The 14,412-nt window shown below is 37.6% G+C and overlaps 4 protein-coding genes across 5 annotated transcripts; all 4 read right to left on the reverse strand.

The window, feature by feature from the left end:
- Positions 1 to 1,192: 1,192 nt before the first annotated feature.
- On the reverse strand, positions 1,193 to 2,663 carry LOC125580691. Its single transcript, XM_048745647.1, has 2 exons — positions 2,235 to 2,663; positions 1,193 to 1,917 (listed from the first exon to the last, which is right to left on the reverse strand). The coding sequence occupies exons 1-2, from the start codon at positions 2,337 to 2,339 to the stop codon at positions 1,303 to 1,305; spliced, it is 720 nt and encodes a 239-aa protein (XP_048601604.1). The 5' UTR covers positions 2,340 to 2,663; the 3' UTR covers positions 1,193 to 1,302.
- LOC125579794 lies at positions 2,416 to 5,211 on the reverse strand. Its single transcript, XM_048743642.1, has 4 exons — positions 5,183 to 5,211; positions 3,496 to 5,104; positions 2,786 to 3,411; positions 2,416 to 2,707 (listed from the first exon to the last, which is right to left on the reverse strand). The coding sequence occupies exons 1-4, from the start codon at positions 5,209 to 5,211 to the stop codon at positions 2,416 to 2,418; spliced, it is 2,556 nt and encodes an 851-aa protein (XP_048599599.1).
- Positions 5,212 to 5,966: 755 nt separating this feature from the next.
- LOC106375742 lies at positions 5,967 to 7,887 on the reverse strand. Its single transcript, XM_048745645.1, has 5 exons — positions 7,794 to 7,887; positions 7,475 to 7,711; positions 7,074 to 7,406; positions 6,633 to 6,986; positions 5,967 to 6,528 (listed from the first exon to the last, which is right to left on the reverse strand). The coding sequence occupies exons 2-5, from the start codon at positions 7,682 to 7,684 to the stop codon at positions 6,247 to 6,249; spliced, it is 1,179 nt and encodes a 392-aa protein (XP_048601602.1). The 5' UTR covers positions 7,685 to 7,711; positions 7,794 to 7,887; the 3' UTR covers positions 5,967 to 6,246.
- A 97-nt stretch (positions 7,888 to 7,984) lies between these two features.
- LOC111202217 (high mobility group nucleosome-binding domain-containing protein 5-like) lies at positions 7,985 to 13,837 on the reverse strand. 2 transcript variants are annotated; one of them, XR_007318426.1, is made up of 3 exons: positions 12,756 to 13,837; positions 8,442 to 9,303; positions 7,985 to 8,362 (listed from the first exon to the last, which is right to left on the reverse strand). XR_007318426.1 is itself a non-coding variant. In XM_048745646.1 (2 exons), the coding sequence occupies exons 1-2, from the start codon at positions 12,979 to 12,981 to the stop codon at positions 8,552 to 8,554; spliced, it is 978 nt and encodes a 325-aa protein (XP_048601603.1). In that variant the 5' UTR covers positions 12,982 to 13,837; the 3' UTR covers positions 7,985 to 8,551. The 2 variants fall into 2 exon arrangements, 1 of the variants encoding a protein (XP_048601603.1); XM_048745646.1 differs by having other exon boundaries at positions 7,985 to 9,303.
- Between the last annotated feature and the right edge of the window lie 575 nt (positions 13,838 to 14,412).

A 14,412-nucleotide genomic window follows, 5' to 3' on the forward strand; every position in this document is an offset into this window, starting at 1 on the left:
TGATTAATGTCTCGACGGGACTGTCTTGTGGTCGATAGACCTTCCCTTGATAGTTCTGACCGAGTGTTAATTAAAATGGATGATTTTTATTTAAGCTGGACGATTTTATCCGAAAGCAAGACGAGATTCGACGGACGGGAAACGTTTGGTCGAAAACTGCCCGAAAAGACTGTTCAGCTGCTTGGTCGGTCATGTGCGATGCACATGATTTTCACCTGCTTCCTTCCTTCCTGACCTGAACATGTGACTTACACCTTCCTGATTGCTTGCTACATTAAAGTCATGTGAGTTGCACACCTGTTTAAAGTTTCTTTATGGGAAGGAAATGACATTACTTCATGGGAAGGAAAGTGTGATTCAGCTCACTACATGTCTCATACTGATCTGAAACTTTTGTCTTTTCTTGCTGACTCTTCTCCTGCTGTTTCCCCTGTCATTTATTACCTTGCTTCTTCCTGGTCGAGCTCATTCATCTCAGAAACAAGAAAGAAAAATTCAGAGAGAAAGAAAGAGAGTAAAATCTGTGAGAAAAATACATGAAAAATTCAGAAAAAAAAATAAGAGAAGAGAAGTGAGCTTGGACGACCCTTTCTCAGCCTCTTCTGACTTTAATCAGTGAGTATTGGTGTGGTTAAGAGCTGAATATTTGGTGTCCTAAATTTCAGAATCACCCATGTTCTTCAGCCTTTGGTTTTGATCGGTAAGATGTGTTTTGATCAGTTTTCAGTGAGAAGTTTTGTTGGTTTGGAAACGCTTGAGCTTTTGTCTGAATGAATCCGACCTTGGCTTGATATGGCACTGATCAGGTTAGGAGTGGCTTCAACTATAAGTTGTGTACCATATGACACTACAGGAAATGTGGTTAGTAATAGCGGACGAAAAGCGCTATCATTTTGGTTTAATAGCTTTTCCTTGGACGCTCTGACATCACCCGTTATAAAAAGTCCAACCCTTTTAATAGCGATTTTCCTCTGTGCTATTACTAAGTGTATAACAATAGCGCTTTTGTGTTCGCAATTGTTAGTATTTATAATAACGTTTAATAAATGTTATTAGAACCAAATAATTTGATTTTTCCTAGTAGCAGAGATAGCAAATGTTTCGTGTTATTAATTAGTTTTATAATTATCCCAAAATTAATTAATAATAATTATTGAATTGATTTTTAAATAATTAATTCGAAAATATGAAATAAAAACAATATAAATTATTAAAATTCCAAAAATCAATATAATTATTCAAATCCCATAACACAACATTATCACATTCATACAAACCATCACACAAGCATACAACATATCATCAATCTACCACTAATAAACCTTCACAATCATCCCTAACATATACACTATCATCATCCATATCATCACCCATATCATCAACTTCTTGGACAGGTAAAGGAGCACCACCTAAATCCTCTTCTGTTTCCAACTCATGATAACCTCTAGGTGGTGCTCTCATAACAACATACCAATTTGAAGCATCATCCTCCCTAGAGTAGAAAACCTGTTTCGCTTGAGAAGGTAGAATGAATGGATCTTTCAAATAGGCTGCTTGGTTCATATGAAGGTTAACAAGAGTGAAGCCATCTTCTTCCTTCACACCATTCGCTGTGTTTGCCCAGTTGCATCTAAAGAGTGGCACTTTGAACATGTGATAGTCGATGACCAAAATCTCCTTTATCACTCCATAGTATGTAATCATATCCGCGACCTGTCTCATATCTCTTGCACTTGATCTACACATGCTAAAGGCTTCATAAGTTACTCCACTGTTTTGTGTCTTCAGCTTGACCGCATCAGTATGAAACCGTTGGCCATTGATGATGAATCCTTTATGTGCTAAAGCAACATTTCTTGGTCCAAATGCCAACCACCTTATCTCCTTAGAATGACTATCTTTTGAGTCTAAATGAATCTGCCGCAGGAAATCAGAGGATTATCATCAAGCCGAGGTACTTAAATTATAATCAAAACATGATAATATGTACCACGAAACCAATCATCAATCTACAAGCTAACCAGTCATCAAAATACTAAAAATCCAGACAGTTTCATCAAGCTATAAGCTACTCAGACATCAATTCGCTAAAATATGGACATGTTCTTCAAGATACAAACCAGGCATCATGATACAAGCTAACTAGTCATCACCAAACAAGCTAACCAGTCATCACCAAACAAGCTAACCAGTATTTACAATAATAATCAAGAAAAGAATTTGGAGTTTGTAACCTTATTTTTAAGCCATTCTGTAAAGTGTTCAGTATGGTTTTTCCATAACAAAGTTTCATTTTTAGCCAATCGAGCATCCTTAGCTTGCAACTCTTCCAAATGCATCCTGATTTTAAATTAAACAACAGTATATGAAAATGAAATTATGAGTAAAACAAGTAGAAGAAACATAGAGAATTACTTACTCAAGAAAGGGATCCAAAGATGCCATGTTCATTAGCACATATCGATGTGCAATGTCTCTATCTTTATCTGACAGGGTAACCTCTATACCCTTCTGCAGAGGTCGGCCTTCAACCACCATTCTATCAGCCTCAACATCTTCATTACGATTAACTGCTTCTTGAACTGGTACTGATTCTTTAAGGAACTCTAAACAAAATGCAACACATTCTCCAGCTAAATACGCCTCAGCCATACATGCTTCTGGCCTTGCATAATTCTTAACAAAAGCCTTTAGTGTTTTCATGTACCTATAACTCAGGAAATATGAATATTAGTCAAACATCATTGTGGGAAGTGGATATATTGAAGAGAGATGTTGATCAAACCTTTCGAAGGGATACATCCATCGGAAGTGAACTGGTCCTCCCAACCGTGCCTCTCTTGATAAATGTAGTGGAAGGTGAAACATGATATCAAAAAGGGCTGGAGGGAAGAAGCGCTCCAGCTGACACATTGTCTCCACAAACTCTGTCTCCATGGATATAAGTTTCTCTGGGTCAATGATGCGCTGACACAACCTGTTGAAGTAACTGCATAATCTATTTATGGCTATCCTAGGACCCCTATGTAACAACCCTCTTAATGCAGCTGGTAACAAGTTCTGTACTAAGACATGATGATCATGCGACTTTAAACTACCAATATTTGGAGGGTTAACTGAAACACTATTCGCAATATTACCACAATAACCATCAGGGCCTCTAAACTTAGCTAACCTTTGGCAGAAAATGGTCTTCTCTCTCTTCGATAACCAGTAGGCAGCAGGAGGTAAGTATGTTTTCTTTCCCCTCACCTCTGTGTGCAAGTGCTTTCTGATTCCAATATCTTCTAAGTCTTTTCTTGCTTTCAACCCATCTTTTGACTTCGCACTTTGCATCAACAGAGACAATATAGCATCGGACACATTCTTTTCTACGTGCATAACATCAATATTGTGACGAACAGGCAACTCCTAACACATTAAACAAGAAACTGTTAGACATATTGATCTCTTCTTCCAGTAATCAGATAATATAGGTCAGTTACTATAGTTTACCTTCCAGTAAGGTAGATCAAAGAATATTGATCTCTTCTTCCACCGCCATAGTTCATTTGATTCTTCACACTCTTCTTCTTGTAACCTCTCATCATCTTCCAACTCTAGTCTTTTCCTTTTTTTTTCCTTCTCTAGAGGTCTACCAAAATCATTCGTAAAAGCTTGTAGTGTCTCATATATCTCAGCGCCTGTTTGTATCCTATTAGCATTCCCTTCCTCCACAGTGTTGTCAAACCAAGCTTTTTTATATCTGTAACGATGGCCAGGCGGTAGTCTCCTTCTGTTACTCATGTAGACAAACTTGCGGCTAAACTTAAGCCACCTTGCAGGTGTATCCTTTCCACATACATTGCAGGCTTGTTTCCCCTTTACTTTACATCCAGACAGTGTTCCTAAGGCTGGATAGTCACTGATACTCCAAAGCAGCAAGGCTCTGAGATTAAAGTTCTCCTTCGCAAATGAGTCATACACTTCAATACCCTCAGCCCACAAATCCTTTAGATCGTCTATCAGTGGTGCTAGGTAAACATCAATGTTGTTACCAGGAGCAGTAGGACCAGGGATCAACAAAGTCAGCATTATATTCTCAGCCTTCATACACATGGTTGGAGGCGTGTTATAGTTCACTAACAACACTGGCCATGTGCTGTGATTGGTGCTTTGCATGGAGAAAGGGTTCATCCCATCTGTAGAAATCCCAAGTCGAAGATTCCGTGGATCAGCAGCAAAGTCTGGCCATTTAGCATTCACTTGTGCCCAAGAGATAGAATCAACAGGGTGCCGCATTGTACCATCTTCAGTGGCATTGGTATAGTGCCAACGCAGATCTTCAGCCATCCTTTGTGATCTAAACATCCTCCTAAACCTGTCCTTGATTGGAAAATATCTAAGGACCTTTGCCGGAATCCCCACCTTTAACTCATTACTGTGCTTATCCATTTCCCATCTTGAAACTTTGCATCTTGGACAGCTTTCTAGGTTCTCATACTCCTTCCTATACAATATGCAATCATTCTTGCAAGCATGAATACTGTCGTAGCCGAACCCAAAGATCTTCAGAAATTTCTTGATTGCAGCTAAACTCTTGGGAAGAACATTGTCTTCAGGTAGCAAATCCTCAAGTAAAACCAACAGCTGATCAAAGTAGTTCTCCGACACACCACTTTTAACCTTGAATCTGTAAAGTCCCATGATAGCTGAAACCTTTGTGTGCTTGAGACAATCCGAGTATAATGGCGTTTGAGCGTCTCTGAGCTTTTTCTTAAACTCAATTTCCTCTGGTGCTTCATCGTCTTCGTTGTCAGTTGTCGGGTTTGGACCACCTTCGTCCATGGAGAATATTGTCTTAAACAAATCAAACGCCTCTGTTTCATATTGAAGAACACTGTCTTCTGCAGAATCTTTTTTTTCTCCATGAATACTCCAACGAGAACTCTTATACTTCTTATCCATACCCCTAATCACCAAATGCTCCACAATTTTATCCAGTGACTGATGGCTCAGATTGCGGCAGTCTCTACAAGGGCATAGCATTTCAGACAGACTTCCCAATCTTTTTGCGGACGAATTCACAAAATTAGTTGCTCCTTCTGAATACTCGTGGCTATTCCTACAAGAATCAGACAAAAGAAGTTAGCTTTATTTCAATCGGCGAGTAGAAATGAGATCGAGGGATTTTAGGTTATACCTTGGAAGCCAAATCCACGACTTATCCATTTGCTTACTTTCAATCGGCGAATACAGGAACAGCTGGTTTGATTTTAGCTCGAGAGATACATGTTCTTTCTTTAGGGTTTTTTCTATTTTAGATCGCGAGACTGAAAGGAGTTTCGACAGAAAGAGAGATGTTGTGTTCTGAAATTTTCCGAGTGCAAACAGAGACAGAAAAAAATGAACGGTTGTGATCAAAGATTTGGAGAGAAATCGGACGGTCTATGATTAATCCGAGTGCAATTAGTAGTTGCTCCTCATTGGCTCAAAAAATAAAAAGAATGGCTAAGATTGAAGTTGGAAAGACACATCCATCGGCATATGGTTTGCCACGTCTGCAATCTTGGAGGTTACTCCTTATTGGCTCAAGGTATTAATTTCGTTTGAAATCTGGAAATTAATATATAAATATGATTTTGAAGCAAAAAAAAAATTAAATTAAATCTTAAAAATGAAATATTCAGTTTTCCAATTTTACAAAAAAAAAATTGTATGAATATAAATTTTTTATGTGAGCTTTTATAAGATTGATCAATCTAGCTCATATGTTCATAAACACTACTACTTATTTGTATGTACAAAGGCTTTAGGGTATAGGGTTTGAACAAATGAGTGTTTATAAAATTTATAACTAATCAGTTTTGTGAAATTAAGATTACAATATCCTTTTAAGAATGAACAAAATTGTGAAATCAAGTACAATTAGGGTATAGGGTATAGGTTTGTACTTTAGGGTTTAGGGATTTCACTTTAGGGTATAGGATTTTAATTTTTGGTCTTCCCGTCTGTGGATTTAATTTTTAAAGCTTATGGTTTAATGTAAAATTATGCACTTAAGGGTATAGGGGTTAACAAGCTAAACATTTTCACACATAACCTTATATCATAATATAACACATAATTTTTGTTTTTTTGTCTGCTAACTGTTACATAATATCATACATGATTTCAACCGAGTAAAAAAGTACCTAAACATTCGATCACACACTAGAAATACATAGCCGATGAGAACCAACTTGAAAAATGTTTCAGACGACAATTTTAGACAAACTTGATTTTGTCATTTGGCCATGCCACAACCGAACCCATTGCATCAGATATGTATTCAATCTCTGAATTTGGCCTCCAGACTTTTGCATCACCGATCTTAGCCACATCAATCCACACCTTGCTTGCATTTGGACGTAGGGGTACAAAGTGGCACAACTCATTCGGATCTGTTGAAGCTACCCTTCCTTCAGCTACCTTACGTCCAGAGTTGTTGCAATCCAAGAGAGTGCACTTCTGCTTCGGACTTCTGGTCGAACTAGTGCTGCCTGGACTCTACAACTCAAACAAGATGACAGAAGCAAGTTCCAACATCAATCAAGGACGCAACATCAATCATCAGGCAAATAAAAAAAATTAACTTCATGTCAATTACATACCACTGCTTTTTTCTTGGTTGGCTTCGAAGGTGATGCTATTTTCTTTCCTGCACATTTAGTTGGTGTTACTTCTGTAGCGGGTGTAGGCATGACTTCAACCTTTAGGACTGGCCATGCTATTTTCTCGCTAAGTGCATCACCAATCAAGAACATATCAGCGGTTGGCCTCCACAAATATGCTTGATCATTGAACACCTTCACTACTTCGACACTAACAGCATTGGGACCCAGAGGTATGTTGTTAACCATGTCTTTGGATTTTGAATAGCACACGAGACCTTCAGCAATGACCTCGTCCTCATCATTGGTCCAATCATATATCTTGCATCTTCGATATTCACCTTCCTTGCTTTGCTAAAACAAGATTTGAAATTAGAAATTTTAGTAATGATTAGAGATGACTCAATTGTTGTAAGAAGAAAACAAGATTTGAAAATTTACCATAGATAAATCTTCAGAACAGTTTGGATCCTTATCCAAAATCACTTTATCCATTGGCCAAGATATCTTGTATCCCACAGCTTCATCAAGAGTTAACACATCCGTAGTAGGCCTCCAGAGTGAAGCTGATGCGCTTAGTGCATACTTAACTACGATAGCCACTGCATTAGGACCAATTGGTATACGACCAATTTTGTACTTCGGTTCAGCAGAGCAGAATTCTCCTTCACCAACAACAACATCCTCTGATTCAATCCAATCCAGTATTTGTACTCTGACTCCTTCTTTGAATCCACCACTACTCTCAGATGTTTCAGCATCAACATTACTTTTCTGAGAAAAGGCAACGGAAATCGTAAATGTCTTAAAACTAATTGACCAAAGGTAATGAAAAGGATTACCTTCTTCTCAGCTAATTCTCGCACCATCCCCTTTAACTCTTCAATCTCACTTTTCATTTCTGCAATCTTAGCGTCTCTAAATTGCAGATATGCTAGCTTATTAGCTGTAATCCCTCTACCAAAGCCCCTTACTCGTCCAGGTTTGTCTTTTCCCAAAACCTTGCTCACAGCATCTTCCCTTATGTTATCAGCAGCTGATGTGGAGTCCATCTGACTGTCAAGTGACTGTATTTGTTCCTGATACAATCATTTAAACACAAAATCATTCATTGCCATAGTCTATTAACTATACACAATATACAACTTCCATAATGCTTACAATAGTCTCAGCAAACTGGGGCTTCACAGGTCTGCCATCAGCATGAGTGTGTCCCGCAATCCAAACCTTGGATCTACTCACCTTACTTGGGTCTTTACTCTTTTTTTTCTATATGAAAACAAACATATCTCACTACCATTTTAATCTAACAAGCTGATGTACAATATGTAGATGTTTGACTACTCTTTTACCATATCATCAGCTAAACGAAGCATTCCTTTGCGGCTGGTGGTGTGAGGAATCTGATTTCTTCTCATCGCTCTGTACTTGTTACTCGTTTCCTACAATATAAATATGACATTGATTATATCCATCAGACATGACCTTTAAGGATGAAACTTACTTAGTTGTAGATAACTCACTGTGAAAGATTTGGTAGTCTTACTCTTAACCCAAGTGTTCCACAGTTGAAGGGATGGGATGTTGCTCGGTTTTAAAGCTATTCTCTCAGCTGCAGTCTTCGCCACACGTACTTGTGACACCAGCCTCGACTTCCCAGCCCTCCACACATTTCCCAGCTGCTTGAAAATAACAGCTTTCTGCCACTCTTCTTGCAAGTTAAACCTCCCCTGCATCACAATAATCAAGTTAAACATGTTTATAATTTCATCTTGCGGTTAAACAAAACATACTAATATATATACAAACCTGAATTTCTTCCCACATTGTTGCTTTAGTCGCTGCATCAAGTTTTCTCCAATCGGCAAGTGTAACCGGAACATGTTCCCTCACAAGAGGACCAAGAAACGACGATAGTGTTACTGAACCAGGTCCAACATGCTCACCAATGTCATTGAATGTGACCATAATCTTATCATTGGGATTTTCAGCCACTCTACGCAACTTTGTAGGTCCTCTTTTATTTTTTTTTGAACTTCCTCCCCTGCTAGCTCAACTCCTTCAGTACTAGGAATCTCATCATCTTGCGCAGTGCCATCTTCTTCCATATCGCGAGCTTCTTCTTCGCAAGCTTCCTCTTCGTTCCCTTTCTCATTAAGAACTCCATCATCTTCCATATTGGCCGGTTCTTCTTCATTCTCTTTCCCATTGAGATCTCCATCTTCTTCATTCTCTTTCCCATTGACATCGCCATCTTCTTCATCCTCTTTCCCATTGACATCCTCTTCATCGTCTTTATCTTCTTCAGACATTGACTTCTCAGCCTGATCATCCTTATCTTCGGGTGTTACATCTTCTACTTCATCATCCTGAGCAGGTGTTACATCTTGTACTTCATCATCCTTAGGAGGTGTAACATCTTCTACCTCATCATCGTCAGATGGTGTTACATCTTCTATGTAATCATCTTCAGCAGCCACTTTCTTGATTCTACTACTTCTTCTCGTTGGCGTTAAAACTAAATTCTTTTTAGGGGAAGCCGTTTTCTTTGCTGTTCTTTTCTTCACTTTTAGTTGCGGTGCCTTGTCCTCTTGATCTACTACCTCCAAGCCTTGATTACGTCTACTCCGACGAGAACCAACTTGTCCTCTTGTCTTTGCCATTTCTGAAACTGATAAACAAATCCAAAATCAAATCAAGCCATTCGATCAAAAAATCTAAACCCAAAATCAAATCGAAACCTTCAATCATATTCAAAATCAAACTGAAACCCACAATCATATTCAAAACCTAATCGAAACCCACAATCATATTCAAAACCTAATCGAAACCTAATCGAAACCCACAATCAAAATCGAATCATGTGTTAACGCGGACATGCATGTGAAAAGAGATTTGAATCAAAGAGAAACCCAAAATCAAAGAGATTCGACTCGAGAGAACCAGTCTCTATTCTAAACTCAGAATCAAATCGAAACTCATACCAATTGAAGCTTCGACTCGAGAGAACTCTGAAGAACTTCGATGAGTCGGTTTTGATTTTGAGGAATGTGAAGAGAGTGAAGTGAAGAGAATGAAGTCTCGGTTTCGATTAATACTTAAGTTATTTTTAATATATTTTTTCATATACGATAGCATTTAGTTTTTGATTTGCAATGGTAAGGCGCCTCCACTTACCAAATTAACGCGGCTGAATTATTTTATTTTCCCGCGACTACAAAGATAGCTTATACATTTCAAAAACGCTATTATAAAGGCCCGTGTTTATATACAATAGCAGAGAAGCAAAAAACGCTATGCTACGACGCTATTAATACCCACATTTCCTGTAGTGTGAGTTCAGAAGATTGTTGATTTGAATCGGTAAGAGCTTATGGGTTTGATGAGATCAGTTTTTGTTAAGCTTCAGTCTCCTGTTTCAGTTCTGTTTGATGATAACCAAGTGTTGTGTCTTGATAAACCTATCAGTATCAGTTGTCTAAATTCATATATGGTTCACTCTTGGTTGGTGTATGATTGAATCTGTATCATAGAACCAGTAGCTGAACTTATGTGAATTGTCTGAATTAAACCGAACTGATTTGATCTTGTCCTCAACTGATCTGAGCCGAGCTGTCTATGGTCTGAACTTGTCTGTACCGAACTGATATTAGCGGAACTAAACTGAAACGTTATGAGCTGAGATGAGTTTCTTCTTGAACCGGACTGATGAACCTTAAGTTCCAACAATTTTGTTTTGTTCAGTTACCCGAGGAGATTGGAATGTTCAGCCCGATCATGCCTTGTCTTTATTCTGAATCTGGAAGTGAAGAAGAAGTGGAGTGTGATTAGCTTGAGCTCGAGTCTAGTCTTCCTTAGCCAATCTCTTGGACTCAAAGGTGAGTCTAGATAGATGATTGATGAGTAGTGAATGAATATTTCTTGATTGAACGTACTGAATGTAGATGATTGATAGGCTTTGTCTCTTGATCAATATTTAATTGGTGAGGTGTTTACTTAGTGTAACCACTTAATAAATATTTTTGAATGATCATAGAGGTTTATTCCAAACCTTAGTACTTGTTCTCAAGTACTAATACATATGTATAGTATTAAATATATAAGTATAAATCAGGTGAAGTTTTATTGTATACTCACTCTCCCGAAAGTTTCCGCATTACCGTGAATTGTTCCTGCGATACGGAACAAGGTTACGAAGACACGATGATGGGGTCGCACCCTAGAGGCCGTGTAACTGCATGCAACGTTAGATCTTCGATCTTGGAATATCTAATGGAGATGGTAGTTATATTTATTTCCCCGCTAGGCTCGGTTAGCCTTGGTGGTTTTCCGGATTTAGTCTATATATATATATTATAAGTGAGTGAATGGCGGGTGTAGTTGGAGGTGATGTTTAAGATAAGATTCACATCGATGAAACTATTGGCCTTATATATGTATTTTTATTAGTTATGGAATATATTTCCACTGCATACAAATGGAGTTGATTGCTCAAGATATTATTAATATACGTTGGGGGTGCAGGACTAGGCTCACTGAGTAAACTAATTACTCATGACTCATTTATGATGCAGGTAAACAGTAGACGAGAGACTTTACTCTAGGACGGGAAGGAACAATATCAGCCAACGGTAGTTTTATTATCCTTGCAAAGTCGTTTTGATATTTCTTATGTATAAGATTTGTTGACCGAAAATCTCAAGGTTAATTTATAATAAATTTTGTTTGATGCTTTTGAATAATATATAAAGAATGTTTTTAAAGTACGGGTTCCATATGATATTAGTCTTTGTCCGGATGAACTAACTATCGGATATTGTTTTTTCGGGTTGAAAAGCCTAGAGTAATATTTGATATGAGCGTTGGTGTTCTTTGGTTGTTGGTCTAAGGCGATCGGAAGTATTCTGAGCACCTCGGATCGACCATCAAAAAACATCGACCGTGCCATTTTTGGTCATCTACGATCGGGGTGTCACAAAGGATCCGGTCAAAAAACCTAACAAGAACCCTTCAGCCCCTAGTTTACTTTAAACGCCAAACTCATCCCCAAGGGCAAAGCCAATAGGTAGAACCCACCAAGATTCGCATACATCCCAAGAGACGGCTTCGCTGTTCCACGAACAATCTCTCCACAAACGAATAACGGGAAGCATATAACTTCAATGACCGCCATTATCAACACCAACTTCTTCACACTGTTTATGATCATTACGTCATGGTGAGCGTATACCCAAACACCTCTACATGCTATCATCACTATACCCCCAATGCATCCCGAGACAACACTCACAGCTAGCGTAGTGTAAGCTGCTCTATAAGCTCCTTTGGGATTATTTGCGCCGAGCTCATTAGACACACGTGTAGCCACGCACGTGCCTAAATAGAGCATCACAGCGTAAAGCAAGTATTCGAAGTTGAAAACTATGATCAAGGCCGATACAGATTCCACCGGGTTTGGTAACCTCCCGGCTAATAGGACCAAGATCTCGTAACACCACCACTCAAGGCACACGGTGAGACAACACGGTACACTAAGCTTGAGTAGCTTAAGCTAGTCTTGAGCATCTTGGTCTAACCACCCACCTTCTTTCCATTTGTTCTCTTTTAATCCCTCAGAGACTAGCACATAACCGGTTAAAAGAATCACGACTATAAGATCGGTTATCCAAACCGCCATTGCAACTCCTTCCATTCCCTATGCTCTAGAGAGGAATATGTTGATGGGGATGTGTAGAGAAGAGGCTGCAGCTGTGGTGTACATGATGGGGAGTGTAACGCCTTGTGAGCTTAGATAAGCCTTAAGGGGACAAATCAAAGAGAGTATTGGCAGATCAGGAAGGAGGTAGATGAGATATCTCTTGGCTATGAAGGAGATTTCTTCTTTCAGACCAAAGGCAATAAGGATCTTGTGAACATTGAGCCACAAGAGAGATATGGGGATAGAGATCAAGAGAAGCAAGAGCACTGCCATCAAAAGGGTTTTATGGAGAAGCTTGAAATTCTTGGCTCCAAAAGCTTGGCCACAAATAGGTTCCATTGTTGCTGAAATTCCATATAAAACAGCAAAGCCAGTAACGTTTGCAAAGGAAAAACCTAATGAACCTCCTGCTAGGTTAACCTTACCTTGATGTCCAAGAAAGACAGATGTAGTGGTTAGCTTATCGAACCACAAGAAGTTCATAGCCACCAATGGTAAACCAATTCTCATTTGAAGCTTGAGCTCATGAACAATGCTCTGCGTCATGGTTTTTGATCTACCCTCTTCAGGGACTTTCGGTCCCGAAGTCTTGAAAGAACATCCTTCACAGACTTCTGGATCAAATGACTCTAAATTTGATGTTCCTGACATTTTTTGGCGTATAACAAAGGATAATTTGGAGAGAGGGAAGCTAATAAGTGAACTAAAAAAGGTAAAGAACTTAAAGAGGTTTCAGCTAATTTTTTGGCCTGGTTTTTAGAGTTGCATAGAGAACTGGTAGGTGAGAAATGGTTATATGGTTGCGTGGAGGATTAAGCATGGTTTGCGTGAGAGGCAGCAACTTAATGAAGAGATTTTCTGGAGAATAAGTTTTTGTAACGGGCAGAAGCAGACGTGGAACAACTTGGTTGGTTTCCTATACTTCTCAGTGCATTGAATGATGAATCCATATTAGAGTCCCATTTGCAGTTTTTGTTTGTTTTCCTCTGCTTTTAGTTTTTTTTTTAATATGCATTTATAATATTTTACATATTTATATTCCTTTCATTTCATATTAAGTATTATTTTAGTTTTTAAATTTTATTTTATTATAAACGTGGTTTTAAATTTCAAGGCAAATATTAAATATTTTTCAGTTTTTACTATTACTTTTAGCTCATTAGTTAACAAAATCAAACAAATTAATATATTAAATAGAAAAACACAGAAATTAATCATTTTTAATATGTATGCAAAAACCTCAAATGAAAGTTATAATAAAAAAAATGGAGTACTAATATTCTTTAAGATTTTCTAATCCTAATTCCGAAATTCTATCGTGATCAACATATAGATATACTGCACGGGTTGATCTCTAATTAATATTGTTAGAAATTAAAGATCAGATCTGTCTCACTAATACTAATAGATACTATTCCTTCCATTTGACAAAGACCGTCAATTAAACACTTTTCTAACATAAAAAAAATTGAAATGCATTTATGTTTTTATTAATTAAATCTGTTTAGCCAATAATAGTTTAGATAAATAGATTTGTTTATTAAATAAATGATGTTCACAATTAATATTCAGCTAAAAGTAAATATGAACTGTATTAAAATTCTAAAACGACATTTTTTATGTAACAAGAAAAATGGTAAAGTGACATTCTTTGAAAAAAAAACTGAATATAATTTTTATATAACCTATAAGTTTAATTAAATAAATGAGCACAAAAATAACAAAAGACGAGGAATAAATTAATATATTGAGAAGACAATAGACAAAATATTGGAAGAGGATATGTGCCCTTGGCTTTCTATTTTCCTTTTCGTAAAAGCAACAAATAATTGCATAATGCATAGTTGTCCAACGAAAACATCATTAATTTAACTAATACACAAAAAAATTATGGATAGTGTTCAACTTTTATTTTGGTGCTTTTCAAAAAGAGGTTCGATTGGTAAGATATTTGGTGAGGTGATAAGAAATTTCGTTGTTTATACTTTAAGCTAGAATACAACAGACTGAATTTGGTTTGTTCAAAAACCTAAACTAACTATCCTAATTAACTCTCACTAGTTGGTCAAGATTCATATATTT

Source organism: Brassica napus, chromosome C1 (genome assembly GCF_020379485.1).
Source record: "Brassica napus cultivar Da-Ae chromosome C1, Da-Ae, whole genome shotgun sequence".
In the NCBI taxonomy this organism is placed as follows: Eukaryota; Viridiplantae; Streptophyta; class Magnoliopsida; order Brassicales; family Brassicaceae; genus Brassica; species Brassica napus.

What these genes read in the sequence shown, in the direction of transcription:
- LOC125579794 (XM_048743642.1), bottom strand. Translation starts at nt 5,211, where the DNA reads ATGGATAAGTCGTGGATTTGGCTTCCAAG. An exon ending in TTGATCTACCTTACTGGAAG is followed by an intron (nt 3,412 to 3,495) that starts GTAAACTATAGT and finishes TTAATGTGTTAG; the next exon opens with GAGTTGCCTGTTCGTCACAA. An exon ending in TGGATGTATCCCTTCGAAAG is followed by an intron (nt 2,708 to 2,785) that starts GTTTGATCAACA and finishes CCTGAGTTATAG; the next exon opens with GTACATGAAAACACTAAAGG.
- LOC111202217 (XM_048745646.1), bottom strand. Translation starts at nt 12,981, where the DNA reads ATGTCAGGAACATCAAATTTAGAGTCATTTGATCCAGAAGTCTGTGAA. An exon ending in TGTCTTTCTTGGACATCAAG is followed by an intron (nt 9,304 to 12,755) that starts GTAAGGTTAACC and finishes TTTGTTTATCAG; the next exon opens with TTTCAGAAATGGCAAAGACA.
- LOC106375742 (XM_048745645.1), bottom strand. Translation starts at nt 7,684, where the DNA reads ATGGACTCCACATCAGCTGCTGATAACATAAGGGAAGATGCTGTGAGC. An exon ending in GAGAATTAGCTGAGAAGAAG is followed by an intron (nt 7,407 to 7,474) that starts GTAATCCTTTTC and finishes GCCTTTTCTCAG; the next exon opens with AAAAGTAATGTTGATGCTGA. An exon ending in CAACCAAGAAAAAAGCAGTG is followed by an intron (nt 6,529 to 6,632) that starts GTATGTAATTGA and finishes TTTGAGTTGTAG; the next exon opens with AGTCCAGGCAGCACTAGTTC.
- LOC125580691 (XM_048745647.1), bottom strand. Translation starts at nt 2,339, where the DNA reads ATGCATTTGGAAGAGTTGCAAGCTAAGGATGCTCGATTGGCTAAAAAT. An exon ending in CAGAATGGCTTAAAAATAAG is followed by an intron (nt 1,918 to 2,234) that starts GTTACAAACTCC and finishes TTCCTGCGGCAG; the next exon opens with ATTCATTTAGACTCAAAAGA.